This window comes from Atractosteus spatula, chromosome 3 (assembly GCF_055471065.1).
Source record: "Atractosteus spatula isolate fAtrSpa1 chromosome 3, fAtrSpa1.hap1, whole genome shotgun sequence".
Classification (NCBI taxonomy): domain Eukaryota; kingdom Metazoa; phylum Chordata; class Actinopteri; order Semionotiformes; family Lepisosteidae; genus Atractosteus; species Atractosteus spatula.
In genome coordinates, this window is record NC_142708.1 from 60,691,222 (window position 1) to 60,711,899 (window position 20,678).

General features: G+C 36.0%; 2 protein-coding genes across 7 annotated transcripts in view; one reads left to right on the forward strand and one right to left on the reverse strand.

Moving 5' to 3' along the window:
* il11ra (interleukin 11 receptor subunit alpha) overlaps positions 1–9,259 on the forward strand; it is a 45,359-nt gene extending 36,100 nt beyond the window's left edge. For all 3 annotated transcript variants that reach the window (XM_088911718.1, XM_088911720.1, XM_088911719.1), the window contains exons 11-12: positions 1,622–1,703; positions 3,244–9,259. In XM_088911718.1, the coding sequence (XP_088767844.1) occupies positions 1,622–1,700 (79 nt within the window). In that variant the 3' untranslated portion in view covers positions 1,701–1,703; positions 3,244–9,259. The remainder of the gene's footprint in view (positions 1–1,621; positions 1,704–3,243) is intronic.
* A 4,244-nt stretch (positions 9,260–13,503) lies between these two features.
* On the reverse strand, positions 13,504–20,678 carry tmem267 (transmembrane protein 267). 4 transcript variants are annotated; one of them, XM_088912164.1, is made up of 4 exons: positions 20,577–20,606; positions 20,215–20,277; positions 18,203–18,609; positions 13,504–17,603 (listed from the first exon to the last, which is right to left on the reverse strand). In XM_088912164.1, the coding sequence occupies exons 3-4, from the start codon at positions 18,527–18,529 to the stop codon at positions 17,268–17,270; spliced, it is 663 nt and encodes a 220-aa protein (XP_088768290.1). In that variant the 5' UTR covers positions 18,530–18,609; positions 20,215–20,277; positions 20,577–20,606; the 3' UTR covers positions 13,504–17,267. The 4 variants fall into 4 exon arrangements, with proteins under 4 accessions (XP_088768290.1, XP_088768289.1, XP_088768292.1 ...); XM_088912163.1 differs by lacking the exon at positions 20,215–20,277 and having other exon boundaries at positions 20,577–20,678; XM_088912166.1 differs by lacking the exon at positions 20,577–20,606 and having other exon boundaries at positions 20,215–20,396.

Below are 20,678 nucleotides of genomic sequence, written 5' to 3' on the forward strand. Positions count from 1 at the left end.
TTACATATAACATGCACAACATGATTGGTAACTAGTTATTAATTAACTGAGCAATACACACACTGTGTGCTGCCTTTTAAGATAAAGGGAAAAAATACACTTTTTGGATTTAACATCTCTTTCTTATTTTGTGGGTATACTAATGTTTGAGGATTCAGTGTTGAAAATAAGTCTTTAGAGTCTGTATGTCTGTGCCCGTGTCTTAGAATAGCTTGGAAATAGCTCTTGGTAAACAAATGTAAAGGCAGGGAATTCACAGCTGGTTTTCATTGTCATGCTACTAATGTTCTCATTCCTCTGGGCTAGTTAACCAAAAAATCAAAGAATTTACTGAGCTGAAGTTGTTACTGGGGCGGCACAATAGTGCATTGCTTAGCATTGCTGCCTCACAGTGCTGGGGCCCTGGGTTTGATTTGGACCTAGGGTGCTGAGTGGAGTTTGGATGTTCTTGCCATCCATATTTATGTGGATTTCTTCCATGTGCTCCAGTTTCCTCCCACAATCCAAAGACATACGTGTACTGTACTGTAGGTTAATTGGGTTCTGGGAAAAATTGGCCCCAGTTATAAGTAACTATTATTTCCTCTTATGTATATATGTATGTGCATATGTACTATGGTTATTTTAAAACAGTTTTGTATTGCAATGTGTTACCCAGCAGTAGCAGTGTCTGTAATATTAGTGTAGAATGATTTTAGAAACTGGGTTATACAATTTCGGCAAAGTAAAAGTATGTTCCTGGAGGACTTGAAAATCGTCTCCCTAGGGGCTTTATGACATCCCATATATCACAAGGTAGTGAAAGTAGGCGTTTAGACTGAGTTAAAGGTTGATCTCCATGCATTCTGGAGATAGAATCTCAGTCAAATCTTGAGGGATTTCAGCACTCAAGATGCCATTTGACTGACCTGTGTTCACTTTATGCTATTTATTTAAAAAATAGTCTAACGGGGACAACTAGAGGGATGGGGAATCACTCACATTCAAGCTTTATACTGTATATCACTGAAATATAGTCTTCCATAATGAAATGAAAATTTTAGTCAAGAGTGTAAGCACACAGGTCCTAAATTATTATCATCTAAAGCTGTTATTATGTCAGACATGGAGATTTTATTATGTCAACCCCAATACATTGCACTTGTTGTTCTTATTCCTAACAGAACTGCATGCAATAGTCCATGTCAGACCTTTGTTGACGAAAATCATGGCCATATTATTTGGAATATATTCCATATTCATGGAATAGCCATATTGTTTTGCTGCTGTATTTTGTTCTTACACTGTACAAAATGTGATTTGGGTATTTTTAAAGCATAGTGCTGAGGTTATGCTTCTTAGTTTATGCTGAGTGTTTTGATATAGTGCTACAATTAACTGGAGATAATTTTGAACAGTGTTGAAACCAAGTCCAGTGAAGAAAATCAGACTCATCTAGCTACACGTCTCTTTAGTTAGTGTTTGTAACCACTCTGACATTTTATTGTTATTTTAAAGTATTTTCTAACAGTTATTTGCTGGTCCTGTACAACAATGATATGAGTAGAACAACAGTAAATCTCACCCTGACAGTGAATGTCAACCCAGTGATTTCTAAGCTTGTCTTTCTTGGTAATTGCAGGTTAAAACGTAAAGGGAAGGAAGAGGGAACAAAGCAGGAACTTACCTCAATGAAGAAGATGAAGTCACTGCCAATTTAGTGCGTAAGTATAAAGTCATGAAACATGTTTTGTCTTTCTCAAAGTTTACAAGATTTTCTTTCGTATTTCAGTGCACTGCTTGCAGCCCCCTGAAAAGAAGGGGAACCATAGCTGATATTTTGTTAGTGTATCGTTTGTGCTTGAGGAGCCCACTCAATAAGACTCTGCAAACAATCACAGCTGAGTCTGTTTTACTCTAGTGATTTCAATATCAAATTTCTGTCAGAGACAATTAAGTTGAATCATGAAGTATCCTTCAGTCGTGAGGGACAAGCATGACTCAATTTGTATTACAGTTGAAGGTGAATATTAAAACAGACTGACATTTGATGACACAAAAATGAAATATGTCTGTTTTGTCTTTTGGCAGTCTGTATGGCTTGATTGACATTTTGAGTTTACCGAAAACCAGTGGTGTCAGGCTGTTCAAGCTCACCTGTGAATTTTTGCTGAGCTTTGTTTTGTAACGTGAATGTCATATTTTGATCTATTCATCTTTTGGCGAAAATGAATCACAGTAGTGAAAACAGAACTCTGTTTTGTGGAGGGCAAAGCGCTTGTAATACTTAAACAACTGAAGATGAAAAGTGAAGGCTGGAGGAAAAATCTTGAACAAAGAAAATGTACACTGAACCACAAAAATGGTTTTAGTAATTATAGCTATTCATGCATTCACACTTGAAATGTAAGCCTTTTTCCTGTTACCCAGGGTGAGGCTCAGATATTAATTATTCATGTTCTGCAGGAAAGTAAAATCTTGCTGTTGTGATGATTCAAAGGAAATTTGATAAATAATTCACCTTGGGGGTCTTTTCAGTTACAAAACCTCTCATGTTTTGTTATCCCATGCCCCTTTAGAAACACAGCCAGTAATTAATCGTATAAGTGTAAAAAAAATGGGCTTCAAACATTGTTCCTGCTTTTCTGATCCTAGAGCATTTGTGGTTAAAATAAGACTGCATAGCATCAGCTGAAGCACACCTTCAGTCTTTGTATACTTCAGTTTCAATGTATAATCTCTGTTTAGTACTGCCCTGAAGGAGACGAAAATGAGGCTTCATCCGTAAAGCAACTGACTTCCTTTGCTTGAGAGTCTTATTTTCTACTTCAAGATCTACAAGAGAACTCACACTGACAAACACGTACCTCATGTCAGCAGCAATTACATTTAAAATGTTCCAGTTCTAGAGATTTCAGTTACCACAAAATCCAAGTTAACAGAGTTAGTTTCAATATTACTGGTTGCATTAGACATGCTATATAAAAACATAAGAAAGTAAGGTTAGTAATGAGAACCCATCTGCTCCTTTTGCTCCTACACTACTGTTAGACTGGGATTTTGAACAAATCTTTCATTACATTTCTCTGAACTGTCTTCAGTGATTTACCAGAATTGTATATACCCCTGTGATTTAGCAATGCTCTTTATATCACTTTCCAGTCTGTAATTTGCATGGCACAGATGCAGTTTATAATGATCAGAAATTAACACTTTTAAACATCTTTAAAAAGGTTCTGATAATGTTTTTTTCTTTATTTCTAGATGCACAGATTGGCGTTTTCCAATGTCAACCCTTATAGGGTGTCCTCTGCCAGTATCACCACTGCCAGTAAAAGCAATAAAACAGAGCAAGGCTCAAGACATGAGACCCACAACGCTTTTCTCAAGTGCCTTGTGGTGCTAGTAATGGTTTCAGGTTTCAGTTTCCACTTTTTCAGTGGTTTTTATAGATATGCAGCAACTTTGTAGCACAATGATCGGAGACTACAACAGCACCTTCAGCTTATACTCGAAGGACCTATATTTACTCACCATCAGTTGAAAACCTGGTCATCCTGTAACATTTTGGACAGATCTCTGCATGCCTTTCATTCTGATGATACTATCTTGGACTGCTGTGAAAAATCTTGCTATTCTGCTAAGCAAATTAGATTTGGGGGCATTATGTACAGGTATTATTTTCTAGCTTTAAAAAAAATGAGTTGGAAGCAAAAACCCCATTGCTCGGAGCCACTGCTCTTGGTGATATTGATAAGTCAGGTGAGAGGCGTTTTGCGTACCAATGCTCTGACAGTTTTCAGGTGGTTTTAACACATTTGTCTCAGAAATGCAATACAGCTGCTACAGTGTGACAATTTCTAAATAACAGCATGGCCTGTTTGGAGTTTGGTGCAGTGTGTATGGACTCAGTATCAGTTGTAGGATTTCTCTCATCTTTGTAAGGGATCCTCTGGGGAGTTTATCAAAGAAGCACACATGGACTTGGAAAGGAAATCGAACTGTTGGATCAGTTGAAGACTTGATTGCTCTACCAGTTAATCCAGTGCCTAATTACACCCTTCTGAGACAACTCCATGCTCAATTCACTGGCTTGGCTGGAATGGGGATTGGATGGACTTCTAGATCTAAAGCTAATCATTCAGTCATTTTTCCTTGCATGCTGGATACAGGAGAAGGGGACATTTAAAAAAAACGAATAATACATATTTTTGTGTTCTGAGAGCCTGGTCCACAGACAGGTGTGGTCAATGATATGCTTTGGCTTGAATCAAACTCGCATAAAATGTCAAACGTCTAGCTTTTAAAGGGTAGGAAACATTTTGTAATTGACTGTACTTAATCAGTTTTCTGCTGCTGTTTTCAATTGTGGTTGATACTGGAGTAATGGTTTTCAAGCTGAAGTTGAGTTGGTGAAGAGGGAAGCTGACAGGATTTTTTCAAGCAGAAAGTTTAAAAAAATACCTTTACTGTATGTCAGAAGGTACAAGCAGAATTGAGGTATACAAGCTAGAAAATACTGCATGTGCAGTGTTTTCAGTTTAGAGGAATTGTGCTTTGTATTATGTGCTGAGGTCTTTGATATCTCTATCCACTAATTGTTCTTTTTTTTGTAATTGATGTATTGAATTGTCGGGATATTTCAGTAGTATTACCTGTTTGGAGTCAACTTGTTTGTGTGTCAGCACTTTTAGGTGATGTTTTTTTAAATGACCATATGCACAACCTTCCTAGGATTTGATTTTCCTGATTTTTTACATTCTTAAAGAAATATGTGCATTTAGATCTGACATGTTTAGTGTTTCATGGTGCATTGCTAAAAAATATCAAGACCACTAAGGTCTGCTGAAAGTGAGAGCACCAATTTGTGCAATACATTAAGCAGTGCGTCAATGAAAACGCCTCAAAGTTCTGAAGCACGGAGGAATAAGACAGATTTTAATTAAGGCCTGTGGAAAAATTCTTCCACTGGGGTATTGTTAATGAGACGTTCACAGCACCCTTCACTGTTTAAAAAATTTATTTCATGGGTGTTTGTAATTTATGACAATGCTCAGTGGTGTGCATCTCTTCTGCTTATGATGTTCTGATACTGGGGATCCCTGTCTCTTCTGTTTTCATCCGACTTCAGCTCATTTATTACACTTTGACATTTTTATTCTTTTGAGTTCTTAAAGATGGTCCAGATTACAAATCAGCCATATATTATGTGATGAGTTTCAGTTTAGATGCATTGTTTTAGACTTAGACCCACAGTCCAATGCATAAACAAAAACTTCCTGATCTCGGTTTTAAACGCACTTCTATTTAGTTTCCACTTGTTTTTTCTGGTTTGTGCTTCACGATGAAACTAATAATAATGATTTTATTGATTTAGTGCAATCAAGATTAAGAATTATATCATGCTCCCCTTTTTACATTTCAAACAAATTCAAACTTGTTAATCACAAGATGTACAGTACATAACTCCATATTATATTGTTTGTTTTAGCATATGTAAACAAAACATCTCTTGGTATGATTAACATTTGCATCTTGTATTTTTGTTGACAGTTATTGAAAAGACAATTCAAGCTCTGTTGTTTCATAATTGTGTGATTAATAATTTAGAAAATTTGGAAAATTCTAAAATAATCCTTCTGTACTCTTACAGTATGAGATTTTTAAAATATGAAAATTACTTAACTTTTTTCTAAGCGTTTATACTGTTATGGGGGAGCAATAATGGAACAAGAAAACTGAATTTTTTAAAGTAGGGTATTTTCTGAAATTAAGACATTAAGTGCTGAAAGTACTTTAAAAAAGAGTAGTTAAGCAAAAAAGCACAATAAAACAGCAAGTTAAAAAGCAGCTGTTCTGAAAACTAGAGGGAAGATCTGAGCCCTGAATTTAGCAAAAGAAAAGCAGTTTTTACTAAAGAGAGATCAGTACAGTGGCGATGGGATTGTAGTGCAGGCTCATACAGCAACGCATAAAGGAAAAAATGAAGTTCGTGAACAGCACTGTAAGATGGTTTTGACTTCCAGTGGAGGACATGGAAATACAGTAAGAGATCTGTCTTGCATTACCCCACTGGATTTCTTCTTGCATTACCCAATCTAATATTGTTTTTTTTTCTGTATTTGGAATGTTTTAATAAACATGCTGTCAAAGATTGCAGGTTAAACCAGGATTTACTCTTCAGGTACAAAGAAATCTAGTGGGCAGGGTGCAGAAATCTCAATTGTAGTGATTTTGTGCATATTGGAATGTCATGGAGGAGAAAAAAGGGGGTGTTAATTACTGAGTTTGTCCTGTCGCACTAAGTTTAATGTTGAATGGTAGGAGCTAATTTTGTTTTGAATACTCTACAGGGAAGTGGAAAAGTCTGTTTTCTTGGATGGAGCTCAGCGTCTGCACAGGTACCTGCCAGTTTATCTCAGAGGGTAGTATAACGAACTGATTGTAATAGGTCTTATGTTCAGTGTGCTGTGGAGTCTCTGGAGTCGGAGGTAATGATAGCTGATTTGCAATTGCGATTTTTGTCAAAAACTCTTTCTGGCTGCTATGTGGCCTCTATGATGAATCAATAATTCTCTGTTAAAATGTGAACAGATGCATTTGTATGCTTTAAGTTTCAAATGAAATCCCAATTTTAATATGGGTTGTTTTTAGTAATGCAGTCCTTCCATTTAATTGTAACAGTTTAACCTTTCTCCAAGTAAATCTTATATGGAAGTATGCTAAAAACTGTTTATAAATTTATATAAAAGGGTTTATATAAATATATAACCTGAATACTATTAAAAGAAGCAAGTAAATATTAGGTCTTACTAAAAGAAAAGGTTGAACGTATTTGATCTTTTCCAAAACAGGTTACCAAGCAATGTTATATGGTGTGTTATAGTTAACTGGGAGCTTAAATTGCAATGTGTTTAATTTGGACCAATCTTTGTTGAAACTAAAGAAATCATTTTTACTAATATTCATCACCCTTTCAAACATTCTGACCAAATTACTTATCCCAATTATTTTCCTTGAATTTGTATATAATACTCTCAACTCCTACATTAATACTAGTCTGGTATTCTGCAGATTGTGAAATCTACATTATGAAACTGATATTTTGTCCAGATAATTAGTAAACCATTTTCTTTTGTGCCCCTTTAACCCCTTTTGAATGGATTTTGAGAAATGGACCTTACTATAAAATTTTAGAAAAGGTGCATACCGCAAGTATGTATTATCAGCATTACACTATTATGATTCAACGTATGCTATTTCTTTTTCTGATATCCTAACGTGAGTGCCTGCAAGGCTGAGCTTAATGCGATTTAGAATTCAGGAAAGACATTTGCTTTATTTTCCTGCCCTTTATAAAGATACCCTGTACTTGCATTTGTACATTTGTATACTTTGTTTTACAGCTCTAATGGTTACAAGCAAAATAAGTTGAAAAATTTGTTGCCACCACACAAAGTATTATGTTAAAATGTCTTTTGATGCTCTTTGTGTTCTTTGAAGATGTGGAGTTTTGAAAGGTGTTTAGCAGTGGTATTTTGTTTTACTAATTGAAGGTAACATCATGAGAGAGTAGAAATACATGTGTTCAGTTTAAGTTCAAAATGTGTCTAGGCCATCATTAATGGGGCTAGTGTTTTTCCTTTCTTCCCATCCACTGAAAGAGATTAAGGGTTACACTTTAAAGCTTGTCTGTCGAGGTTCTTGAATCAACACAGACATTTTCTCAATGTTAAAACCCATCTTCGACACTAATAATTTCAAGATGCTAAAGGCTGCTAAATGAGGTTATGGTGTTGATCAGATACGTTGGCGCTGTGCAAGCAGCAGACCCACTTGCTTTCCTGTATCAAAACCGAGAATTATGGTGTTATTTTTATTTGATGCCTTTTGAGGCCATTTTTTGCTAGCATAAATATTTGCAGTACTAGAACTACAAATGTTGTAGTTTATTTAAGAATGTTGCACAACACCATCAAAAACCAGGCAATGAACCTCACAAAGTGAAATTAGTATTTTTAACTGTTAATATTTCCCATTGATTTATAACTTTTAAATTATAAATTATAAAAAACGTGTCATAGAAAATTATAACTAGACTCTGCAGTTTAAAAGATCCATTTATTGGGTGTTTTACAGTATGAATCAGTCCAAATGTCCAACTTTTTGTTTTACACTATTTCAAGAGTATCACATTGATTATACAAAATTGATGAATCCATTAGTACTTTAATACTTCTCAGATGAATAGCAATTATTTTTAAAAGTACAGTATTTTTGTTTTCGTTAGTTTCTGGATTGCCAATACATGTTTTTGTTTTATGAGCTATCTTTTTACATTTAACAGCTATACTTTGTTGACTTACTATGGTTTTCAGTTGTTTTCCACAGTAAAAAATGTTTTTTTTCTTTCTTTTAACATCATCTGTCAGCACTGTACTAAAGTGGTAAATAGGTCAATCTTTTTTTTTCTTGCTTGAAGCACTGAAACTAGTAATTCTCTCATTTATCCTTGCCCTAGGTTCACTTCTCATCGCTGTAAGTACACGACTAATGTGTCTACTGTGAAAAGATGTAGAATTGTATTTGCTAGGTGTTTGGCAGGAATACATGTTCCAACTTAAAGAAATCCCCTTTCCCAACACCACTAAAAATACAAATTTGATAGGTGTGGAGATGTTGTTGTCAAGGTATATCTGTTCATATACAACGTGACATTCAAATTAATCCTTTTTTATGGTTTAGCAGATCTTATGCTTATATTATTATAATGTCCTGTATCAATAAGGGATCTACCTCCGATCATTCTGACAAAGTAACATTGCATACTGTAATTGCTTGTATTAGTGCAATGGGTAAACTGATGATAGGCTGAAACATGCATTTCCTTTTTGGTGGTATAAAGCTTAAGGGAAAAGAATCTAGGTAGTTAGGGTTATGTAAATGAGGTAGTCCCTTCCTCTGTTTCTTTGATGGTAATTCATTTACAGTGCAATTTCCTTACCTGTTACTGAACCTTGTGTATGATTGTGTATGATACACAATTTGCATTAAGCATTTCTACCAAAAACTGGCAACTGTTCCCTTTAAATTGTTTTATAGGCAGCTCTTTCATAAAATTGTCATTTCCATTGTTGGTTTTGATAATTTTAGTTTAAAAGAAGCCCTGTGTAAATGTATATCGTGCTTTTTTTGTGTACGACAATATAAAGAATAAGCTGTTTTTGTCACTATCCATGTTTGTAATTCTGTGAAATAAAAGATTTATCACATAAATAAATAGTTTGCTGATTTATTGAGTGTAGCATATCATGTTTGTCTATACTGTATATACTGTAGGACCTTTTGCTGCCTTTTATTTATGATTTCTTTGCTACATTGTTTGCTTATTTTTAATACAATAGCAGGCAGACGTCTATAGAGCATGTGTCTGGCTTTCACTCCATACTGTATATATGAAACATAAATCCTTAAATTAATTTTATTAAGAAATTAAAACCTAAAATCCAATCAATTAATTTTTGATGTTGCACATTGTTGGACAATTTTCTGTTCAGCCATTTTCATTGTTTTACATCCTGGAAGAGAGGGTGTGTTTCACTCTGTTGGAAAAAAATGTATTCCTTCTTGTATGGGAAATTCTAAGTTCTAAAATGGTGTTAAGAAGTTCAACAGAGTTTCCAAAGAATTTATACTACCATTTTCAAGAAGCTAACAAGTGTCTAAAGGATCTAAGGTGTTTAAGTACCATAAAAGGTTCCAGTTTAAATGAAAGCAGCATCCTGCTGGGTTCTGTTCCAAGGTTCAATGCCTGATCTAAATGAGAAATGGAAGGCCACTCTCGGCACTGACAAGAAAACATCAATTGCAAGCTCTGAACTCTGGCTTTGTTTGTATTTCTGATGAATAAGATAAGCTATGTCAAACTCGTCAAGAACACAGTCCCATTTCACCCTCGGCTCGATTGGCCAGATCGTACCAATAATAAGGAAGAAAGAACAAGGACTGAAGTTCAAGGAAATGTCTGGCATAACACCAGTGTAAGTTAAAATATGTGCTGAAGTCACATAGGTCAATAAAGCTACAGCATATTCTGTTTGCCTAAGTGCAACGTTACCTTTTCTGTATCAGATGTGTTGTGAGTAATGGCCTGGTTTCAAGTCCCCACACTGTTTGTACTGAGGGCATGCCAGCACATTTGGTATTCTGGATCCTTTATTTACATGCTGGTCCAATGTCAGTTCCTTGTGTAACAACCATGTCTTTCTTACTGACACTTTCACAGTGAGTTTAGAATTTGTTTCTATTCACATGTATTCTAATAAGATTATATGATTAAGGATGTTAATCCATTTGATAATTGCAGATTATTAAAGCATCTGTAACTGTTACAGGAAAATGAGTATGTAGTATATATAGATACACAAAAGAAATGCAACACTGGGGTTAATGGGTTTAATTAAATATTTTTAAGTATAACATCACCTGTGAATAAGTATGTGATTATTTTGTGGTGCAAGATTAGTGAATGAATGTAAAATATATGAGAGGTTTGGTTGATATGTAGTTGGCAACTTTTTATTATTTTTATTATTAATATTATTTATAGTAGTATTGAAGACCACCATTAATATTTCCTATTTGTAAAGCTGTGGCAAAATTCCATTGTGATCAATTAAGCAGGGGAGTTAAATCAAGTGATTTGAAATAGAGATTATATAAGACACAAATCCACCTTTCAGCCCTTAGACTACATATTTACTTCAAGAATAAATTATAAGTGTTCATGATCTTTAGAAACTGGTCACTTTTTTGAATTTTGTAAATTTACATTTGGGGCATTCAAAAAGTGCAACTCGCATACATCATATTTCAAAATTAGGATTTCTACAAATTCTTTTTTGCCCTAATATCATTAAAATATAATTTAATTCCACCTGTGTCCTTAATCACATTATTGAACAAGTTGAAGCCTTTCCTTGTTCTTAAGAAGCTTGAGATTTAAAAAAATCTATTAAACCTTGTAGGACAGTAGCCTTTGAATACCCAGTTGGGCTCCCCTGTACAATATGTTATCTCAGATTGTAATAATCAATATCACAATTCTTTGATCTGTATTTTTTCACATTTTCTGTTTGATAAGTTTCCAGCATGAAATGTTACACTTTCAAAATGAAAGCATTTTAAAATTAGTTTCAAGTATGACATCCCTGCAGATTAACACAGCATTGACACTTACAGTAGGACTGATCAGCCTCTGGTAGACTGCTGTGGGATGTTCCATCTCTCTTCCAGTGGTGCTGGAGCCAGCTGGCAAAGGTGGATCATTTGTAACTCCTGTTAATGGCATTGCCTGCAAATATTCTACTGGATTCAGGTCAAGACCTAAATTTGGCCATACCAAGATTTAGACATTGTTTTCCTGAAGTTCTGCCATTATAAGCCTGGCACTATCCAGACTTGCATTGTCCAATTGGAACTGAACACCCCCACCCTGGCTAATGGGAATGGAAAAACTTTAAAAAGCTGTTGGCTTGTTTAGTTGAACAGTAAAGCAGCCTGCAATGTGCAAAGCATTTTTATGTTTTATAGGTGACGTCTCCCTTCGTCATCATCACTGCCCTATTAGTTGGCTTGAATACTATGGCAGTCAGCTTAACACTCACCGTGACATCTTCTGCCTTTTATTGTTGGATAAAACACTCCACCACACTCAGATGTTCTTTGGACCACAGAAGATGGTGCGTTAGTCATTCAGCTGTTAAATTTACCCCTGAGTGGCCTCAGAGCTTGCAAGTCATTTGTATGCAAATTGTAAGCTTTAGTCATTCTGTTGATTTATTGTTGAGTTATATTGTTTCTGGCTGTAGCCACTGCAGACTGCAAACAATTACACAGATGTATAAGATAGATATAATGATCCTGGGTTGGTGTGGTGATACTTTGTCTTCCAAGAAGTAGCCTATCCCCGAGTCAGTTTCCTGATGTTTGATTGTAGAAGCAGAATATTTCATTCACTAGGCAACATCTCTCCTTGAATCATTCCAATAGCCAGGTGATTGTTATTATTCACGTAATAGCTTTTGCATTAGCATTAATAAAAAATCATGAATTTTTTTATAACCATTTATATAGCTTATACTGTATAAGATCAATGAGTTCAGCTCATTTTAACAATTTTAATAACTCAAGTACAAACATCGAGCATCTGCTGGTTTTATGAGACTTGAGCTCAGTATTTTATTCTGTGGAACATGACTACTCAATCAACAAACTCATCTGCTGACTACTTAAGATGAAAATAAATATATGCTCCCATCTACTACTGTTAAATTTTGACTGCTAAATTTTCATCAGTATATAATGCAAGTGTGTGTTTTTGTCCGTTAAAAAAAGAAAACATAATTATAAGTATGTAGACTCACAATTGCCATCTTGTGGGCAGATTATGCTATTGTGCTTATATGATAAAAATCCTGAAATAAGGTCACAAGGAGAAACAGAATCACGAGTTAATATATGGTTTTATTGATTGGAGGAGAAATTCAATAATAATATGGATCTCAGCCTTACAAAATCCTATTGTCAATACCTGTGGGCAATTTGACAAAAATACGGAAAGTAAACTCGTACTGGACTGGACCTTTTTAAAAAAATCAGTATTTTTAATACCAAAATCAAAGTTTGTAAATGGATGGTCTGTACATAGTTTTCACTTACTTCTGTGGATCACCATCTGACCTTGAGTTACAGGCTGTATCAGCACCATTGAAATCCAGCTCTATTGAAAACCTCAAACCATTGAATGTTTTTTTTTTAATTAAAAGCCTTAATCCACTCTTCCCTTTCTTTGTGTCAATCAAAGCTTGACTGGGTTAGTGTTTTTTTGTCTTCACATGATAGTTGCTCTGCAATCCTAAACAGCAAAGAGAATCCCTAAAGCATTAACTCATCCTATTTCAGTACTACTGATGGTAAATAAGGAGCAGGCCAATCTGATATTAGATTACAAGCAGTAAAACTCTTGAGAAAATGATTATGAACAGATAACGTGCCTAGGTACATAGTTACTTTACAAACAAAATAAAATTAATTACTAACAGGAGCAGGTCTCGGTTTCACTTAGGTCTTACAGAAAACATTTAGGATGTATAAAAAATACTTTTATTAAAAATGGGGAAATAGATCAAACTATTTTTAAGAATAGCCAATCCTGTGCATAATATTATAAATATTAAATAATTATGAATTCATAATTTAATTAAAATGAATTTAACTTTTAACTTTTAGCCATTAAAATGCATTTTAAATACATTATGTAGACATGTTGCAATTCAAAATTATCACTTGTTCTGCTATTACTAAATACTTGTGTATTGGGATATGTTTAAAGTAGTTAATTAAACCTATGTTCTTTTACCAAAGAACTGTTTTAGATGGATGAAACACAGGCAAATTATTTTGTAATTAACTGTGTCTAAATAAAACATTTGCTCTGTTCAAGGAACCAATGTAAAACAAATGTTTTGAAGAGAAGTAGCATGATAAACTTTTACTGTGCACACTATGGTATCACAATGAAAAGGTGAGATTTTTGAAAAGCTATGAAAAGCAGTTTCACTCTTCTTAAAGAAATAATCAGCCATGTCCCAGACACCAGCAATATAATTACCATATGCACTACATAGGAAAGATAACAGCAAATTTTTATCACAAGAACTGTCACCTGGGTGTTGCTGTCTCCCAAACCTTAAGTCAGTGAATGATGGAATCCATTATACTAAACCAATGTTACTCTAATATCTGCATGTGCCAGATGACACAATAATTTAGATGGATTTAGGTATTTCAGGGGTGATGATCCCAATGTAGATAGAAAATGTATCCAACCCGCTGAGAGTAAGCTATACAATACTGTTATGTATGTGAAAATAATAATGTTTCTTTTCTCGGCTCAAGGTTGAGAGTCAACTATTAAAAAGACTACCAAGTTCCAAGTTCTGGAACAAGCTCTGTATTTTCACGTTCAACAATGGTTGCTCTGGTAACAATCCCTCATACCCTTGGCATCCACATTATACAGGTTTAAAAGAAAAAAAATATGACTACAGAAAAGAAAAGCATCAGCGATAAGGACACTGGAATAAATATTCTATTGCACATCAATAAAAGAGTTGAACAAATTCATCCAGCACACTGCTATTCAGCAGTGATGCTAAAGCAACATTCTTTTGAGAGCTAATTGAGAGCTAATTCCTCTATGGGGATCTTCACTCTCGCTTAACGTAAAAAATCCCTTTCTCTCAACAGCAGATATTCCAGAGCCCAGGTTAAACACACTTAATTCTGTGATGAGACACATCACAGTTTTAATAAAATCAAAACTTCAGCCCACCTACCAGTTTTCCACAGACATTACATTAACACAATTTGGGATTCCTAACTTTTTCATTATCATTTGTTATAATACATGGTTATATAAAAAAAACACTACATATGGTATTATCATACATGCAGATTCTTTAGAAAACAGGTTATAAAGAATTTTGTTTTTAACTAAGTTTACTACTTATGGAGGTATTATGTAAGCTACACCCAACATCATTCAAATTAAGTCTTCGGAGAAACACATCGGAAACACCTGCTGTCATACCATATCACCTGTACTGTTCCAGAGCTGAGGAAATATCACAGGGCAACTTCCTGCAGGGTCAGGACTACAGCTGAATGCCAGTGTAGACTGATGTAATTTTGCATGAGCCCTGTTCTGAATTCACTCATGTCAGCCTTCATCACTAAAGAGGTCCACCCCTACAGAAAGCAGTGATCCTTTAGGCTTCTAACCAGCATGATGTAAGATTGATTGATTGAGATGCCGGGTATGTACCGCTGAAGGGGAAAAATAAAACTGCATGGCAGCAACCTGAGCTATCCCTCTGATAAAAATGACTGCTGATGACAAATGGTAAAACTGCTGCTTGTTTAACCAACACCAAGCTTCTACTTCCTCACACCTCTACTAACAAGACAGTTAGACATTCGATGTCCCAGTGCCCTAAAGAACAGTAAAACCATCATTAGGCTTAGTAGAATGTTTTAAGGAACTGCAGCTGGAAGTTGCATGACAAGATACTATGTCATACACTGTTACAAAGTTTTCATTACATGCATGTCAGGTAATCTTGCCAGGGAGCGCAGTCAGAAATTCATTTGAGCTGAAATGTGTTCACTGCACATAGAAGTGATATGTTTCTTGGACCATAATACAACCTTTCCTGAAATGTGCATATTCACATCAGACAAGAAGTCAGCATGATTGTGTGCGTGAGGTTAGCCGTCTTCATCTTAAATATTTCAGGTCTGCAATATTTGGAACAAAGCTGTATGAGGAAGTCCAAGGAAATGGATTTTACCAGGACTCTTGTGCTGGGATTAGTTGAGAAGTTTCCACACAAGCTCATTAATGTCATGTCTGGTGGCCTGTTAGGATTTGGCAGAATTGTATCTGGGACACTAAAAACATCCTGACATGTATCCAATTTGGAGTTGGAGGAATATACACTTGTCTTCCATTTTACATGAGTTTCTGTAAAAACTCCTTATAACAGTACTTCAGTTGCTCTCTGAAAACAGGATCGAAGGTATTGAGGGAGAAACAAACAAAACTTTTTTCTGCCTTAGAATCCATTCATTCCTTCTCAGAAAGTCACCTGTTCCTGGTAAGGACTGTAGCAACACAGAGCCTATCCCAGAAGCATCCCAGAAGCTTGGGGTGTAAAGTGGGACTACACCCTGGACATGCTAGCAAAACATTGCTTTGTGACTACACGCACACACATACACACTCTCACCTAGACAGCATGTCTTTGGAAGATGGGGGGAAACCCAAACTGACTCAAAGGATGTATCCTCTGAATGCTCCATGTACATGATTCAGTAATGCTGTCAGAACTCAGGCAAATATTTAATTCATTTACAGCAAAGCAGTCTCATGTCATAAAGTCACATCTATAAAAAAAAAGATTAAAGGACAAAATTAATTGACTCTGAGGGAAAAAATATCACACATCTGTGCACATATCTGAATATACTGTGCTGTCCTTTGTTTTGGGCAAATTCCAGAATAAAAAGCAGTTTAATCACCTAGCACGTTTTCGGATGCCACAGGCCATGATGACATTTTCAGAGTTTCTTACATGTTTTGTACGAAGAAAAAATTGAATTTCTGAGGCAGCACAACCCCCTCACCTGCCTGAATTAATTTCTCACTATTCTACTGTAACTCAAGGACTCAAGATCACCACCACTGAGGAAAGATCCTGGACATGTACTTTATTCCAATTACAATTATACAGTGCAAATATTCAGAACAAAGATGAACACCTGATCAGCTATAGCCTCTTTATTCTTACACCCAAACAAATCTGATTATTAAACAGTTTTTTCTTAATCCCATTTGATTGAATTGAGATGCAGAAATAAATATGTGCAGAGGACAAATTGAAACTTAATCATTAGGAAACTAACAGCCTAGATGCGTCTGGCCTTTATGGTACAGTGTTACCATTTGTAAAGCTAAAACCACAGGTCTACGTCATATTGCTCAGTGGGACAGCAGTAGTGACAGTGAAAGTAATTTTGCTTCATAGCCCACAAAAACAGTAGGCCTTGGTGCACAATGAACACACAAATCGTAATATCCTGTGAACACAGTAACAACATTAATAAAACAAGAAACTAATGAGCAGTGGGTAGGGGTGTGAAGCAGGCATATACACAAATGACTGAATTCAACAGAAATTCAACACTTTTTTCCCACACCAGTAACTGAAATCAACTGGTCTTGTGAATATTTTAAATGTCCATCATTAGAAAACGTGCAAGAATAAGTCTATGGTCCAAACCGTTTCTTTAAGTCATTTCTTCAGATTAAATTATGAACCTTCAGCAGCTCAAAATAAGTTAAAAGCTCAAAAACAAATGCCTTAAACCAGGAGGCATTAGTATGCACTACTCTTAAAAACACACGGGGGACTCAAGGCTGAATATCAAGCTAAAACAACACTAATCCCATTCTTCACAGCAAATTGCAACCAAAAGCCCAATCACTATTCCTCAACACTGGCCTCCAAGCAGGTTGTGAAACACTGGCCTCCATGTGGTTTTGTGAAAACTGTCACACTCAGAGATCAAGATTCTCATGAGATAACACAAGCAGACCACATACAGTTCACCAATACAATACAGTACATTCAGACTGTGTGGAGCAGTAATGGCTTGGTGCTACCTCAGACGTCTATAGCAATACCATGCTTTGTGGAGATCATGTCCCTGGTGCCAGTCAGGTACATGAGCACTGAGCAAAGGTGAGGTAAGGTAGTGGTGATGGCAATGTAGAGCCAGTGAGGGACGGGGGCGGTATTCCCAAAAGGACAGATCCACAGGCCATGGCGCACACCATCTCGCACATGATGAGAGGCCAAGGAGATGAACAACATCCAGGGCAGGAAGCACCAGGAGTCCTTCAGCCGGCACGCCCACATGAGGAACTTGAGAGAGAAGGCCAGAGCTGGGATCAGAGAGGAACAGTGCAGGGGAGGCCTATGGGGCAGGTTCAGGGCAGCCTGGAAAAGAATAAGAAAACACCATAATCCATTATTGACAACTCAAGGAAAGCCCCTTTTCCTCATAATCTTAAAATGTGAAAATCCTAAAGTACATACTTGTGTTGGCAAGATTCCTGTGAGAACTTTCAGATACAAGTCATTGTTCTGCGCATATGCAGGCATTCTGGGAGTGTAGAATGCAGAAGTGTGAAATATTGAGTGTGCTTTTCTTCACTGCTACTTCAACCGATGGAGCAAATGATCTATACAATTCCAACCAAATCCACATGCAATTTTAATTTAATATTAAGTCCAGATGTTGTTTGCACATTTTAAACATAAGTTTAATGCCAACATGGTATGCTGTTAAACTAGGACACATATTCTGGAGGCTACATATCCATGTAAGCCTCATTTCTTAAAATGATGTACCATGAAAGGTGCTACAGAACATAAAGATGTTGTTTGAATGTTCTGGAAGGCCACAAACACTGAAGGCTTAAGGATCAACTTCCCAAGTCATCTACTCTCCCTACCCTCTTTGTTTTATTTTTCAGATGGCTCTGCCCTCCTTTCAGTCTCTGCCACCTTGCTCAAGAGAATAAAAGGGGACTTACTTTTAGAGAGAGGGAGCCAGCCAAGAAAAAGTGGTCCAGGTCGATAATGGAAGCCAGAACCCCAGCCAAGACGACTTCATAGAAGTCACTCCTCTTCCTGAGCCCGATGACGATAGCCCAGGACCAGAGGCCTACTATGCCATGCACGGCATTGTCCGAAATGGCACGGAACCAGTCATGATGCTGGACAAAGGACAACTGCAAGAACCTGTCGGCGAAAAAGCAAAACATTCCCAGTCCTGTGCTGGCTATGACAGAGGCAGTGCTGAAGGTCTGGAGCAGAGCGCGTGCCTTTTCGGTCTCCGTAGCTACGTTGAGGGCAGCCATAGTGAGTGTTACTGTTTCCAAGCAGGGTTGAATTTTCCACAAAGCAGGCTTCTTCCATGGCAGTTCAACGCTGAATCATCCTGGAGCACATGCAATTGGAAAAGCAAGCTGGTATTATTTGTGAACACTGCAATCCATGCATAAGACACCATCATAAAATCAAGAATATCACAATATAGTTCAGAACGGCACAGTCTGATGCTAATGACAGCAAAATGAATAAATAAAGTTTAAGAACGTTTTTGATGGAAGCATGTAATAATTAATAAATACAAGACGAATTAGTTTGTAAAAGAGATTGAATTTTTTTGAGCCCTGAAATGAGCCTCTTGAATTATCGGCTAGGTCCACAATTTAGTAGCATAACAAATAAATACCCAATAAGTTAGTGATTTACATTTATGTTTTGCAGACCATTTAAGCTTTAACACAGCTTGCTGGAATGATGAGGAACTTTGCACTTTGTTGTGGGGTATAAAGATGCTGAGTGCAAGCAGAGTTCATTTATTATAATGACTTTGTTCCTATCAAACCACTCATCAGACTTCTAAATAACCTAAAATGAACAACCACACCAACCCAGAGCCATCAGGCAAGGTTTTTGGTGCAGTAACAGATGCTCTGAAATCTGAAAACCTCATTTAAAATGTTAAAATCAGCCCTGATGCACAGTGGAAAGCAGCCAAGAGAAGTAACAAGGTAACATGATTTTGGAAAGCTAACTCACTGCTTCTACTTAATATGCCATGTATGGCATACCAGCTCAAAATTAATTTATTACTCGATAAAAACAGTATCTAAAGACATTTTTTGCAAAAAATATCTCGTATTCAGAGCCATTTGTACATGCCGTAGAGAAATCTAATTTTTACTAAGAATTCTAATTCTTAGCAGCCTGTTTTCATTGCAGAATAGAAGGCAAAAAATAAGGTGGTGTGACATTTTATGGTATAGGCTTAAAAAAACAAATATATTTAGGGTTAGTAATTTCTTTTATGATAAAAAATAAGATTTAAATGTAAGATCCACACACCTGGTGAACAATCCCACAATCACAATAGCACAAAACACAAAATATGGGTTGGGTTAGCGTCAAATAAAGGTTATTTTTTTAATATTCCATACTATTTCATTATACAATTTAATATATCAATACTTATAGTTATTTTAGATGCACATTTAAGCATATGTTCATATGTATTATAGCTAGCTTTTTAAATTAAGTATATTTTTACCGTATAAAAACAAGGACTGCTGGGTACCAATAACACAAACCCTTTATTATCTTAGATATAAGGCAGGACAGGTCACAGTTTATCTGTTACATACAGTATAGACTGCAGAGGAATAAAGAGATTTTACTTTGTTTTCGTCGAAGATTTTTTTTAAATACCCGATATAATAAGGTACAAAGCTAGCATGACTATCGCCTAATAAATTCCAGCACATGCTGCTTTTTATATTAAGGTGTCAATTTGAAACAATGGGGAAACATGCCCACAACAGACAGTATAACGTCACCACGGGAGTTTCCCTTCAGATAAATCAATATGCACAGCTTATTAAATCATGTATCTAGAGTAGTGTCAAAACCTTTGATGAACTGAATGGGGAAGTCGATACATCATGACATTTTTTTTCCAATTGACAAAGAAAATCTGCAAGCTACATATTAAAAGTCATACATTGCCACATGAAATCATACTGGCCTGCCTTTTTGCAGCTCGGCGTCGCCACCGAAAATTATCCTTTCAAATTACAAAAAAAAGAGCCAAATAAAGAAATTCATATTTCATATTTCAAATAAAGGATTTCATATTAACACAATCATAAAGATAAGGGAACCTCTATTATACAATGTTTTATAATTAGCTGTAGCTGTAACATACTAAAACATCAAGGATTTTGGCATGGAGCTGATTTGGCAATTGCATGAATGTGATAACCTCGAAAAACAATTATTACCCCAACAACAAGGCCAGGTATTAAAAATATAATTAAAACGTTAGGAATGTCTACAGAAACAAAAAATTCCAGCAGCACTCACCTCTGTCAGATGCTTACTTGTTCCTTTCACAGCCCGGACACACTTTCCCTTTGAGCTGGGGACCAATAACAGCCTCCCTTGCACAAGTGCAATTGGTCTGAC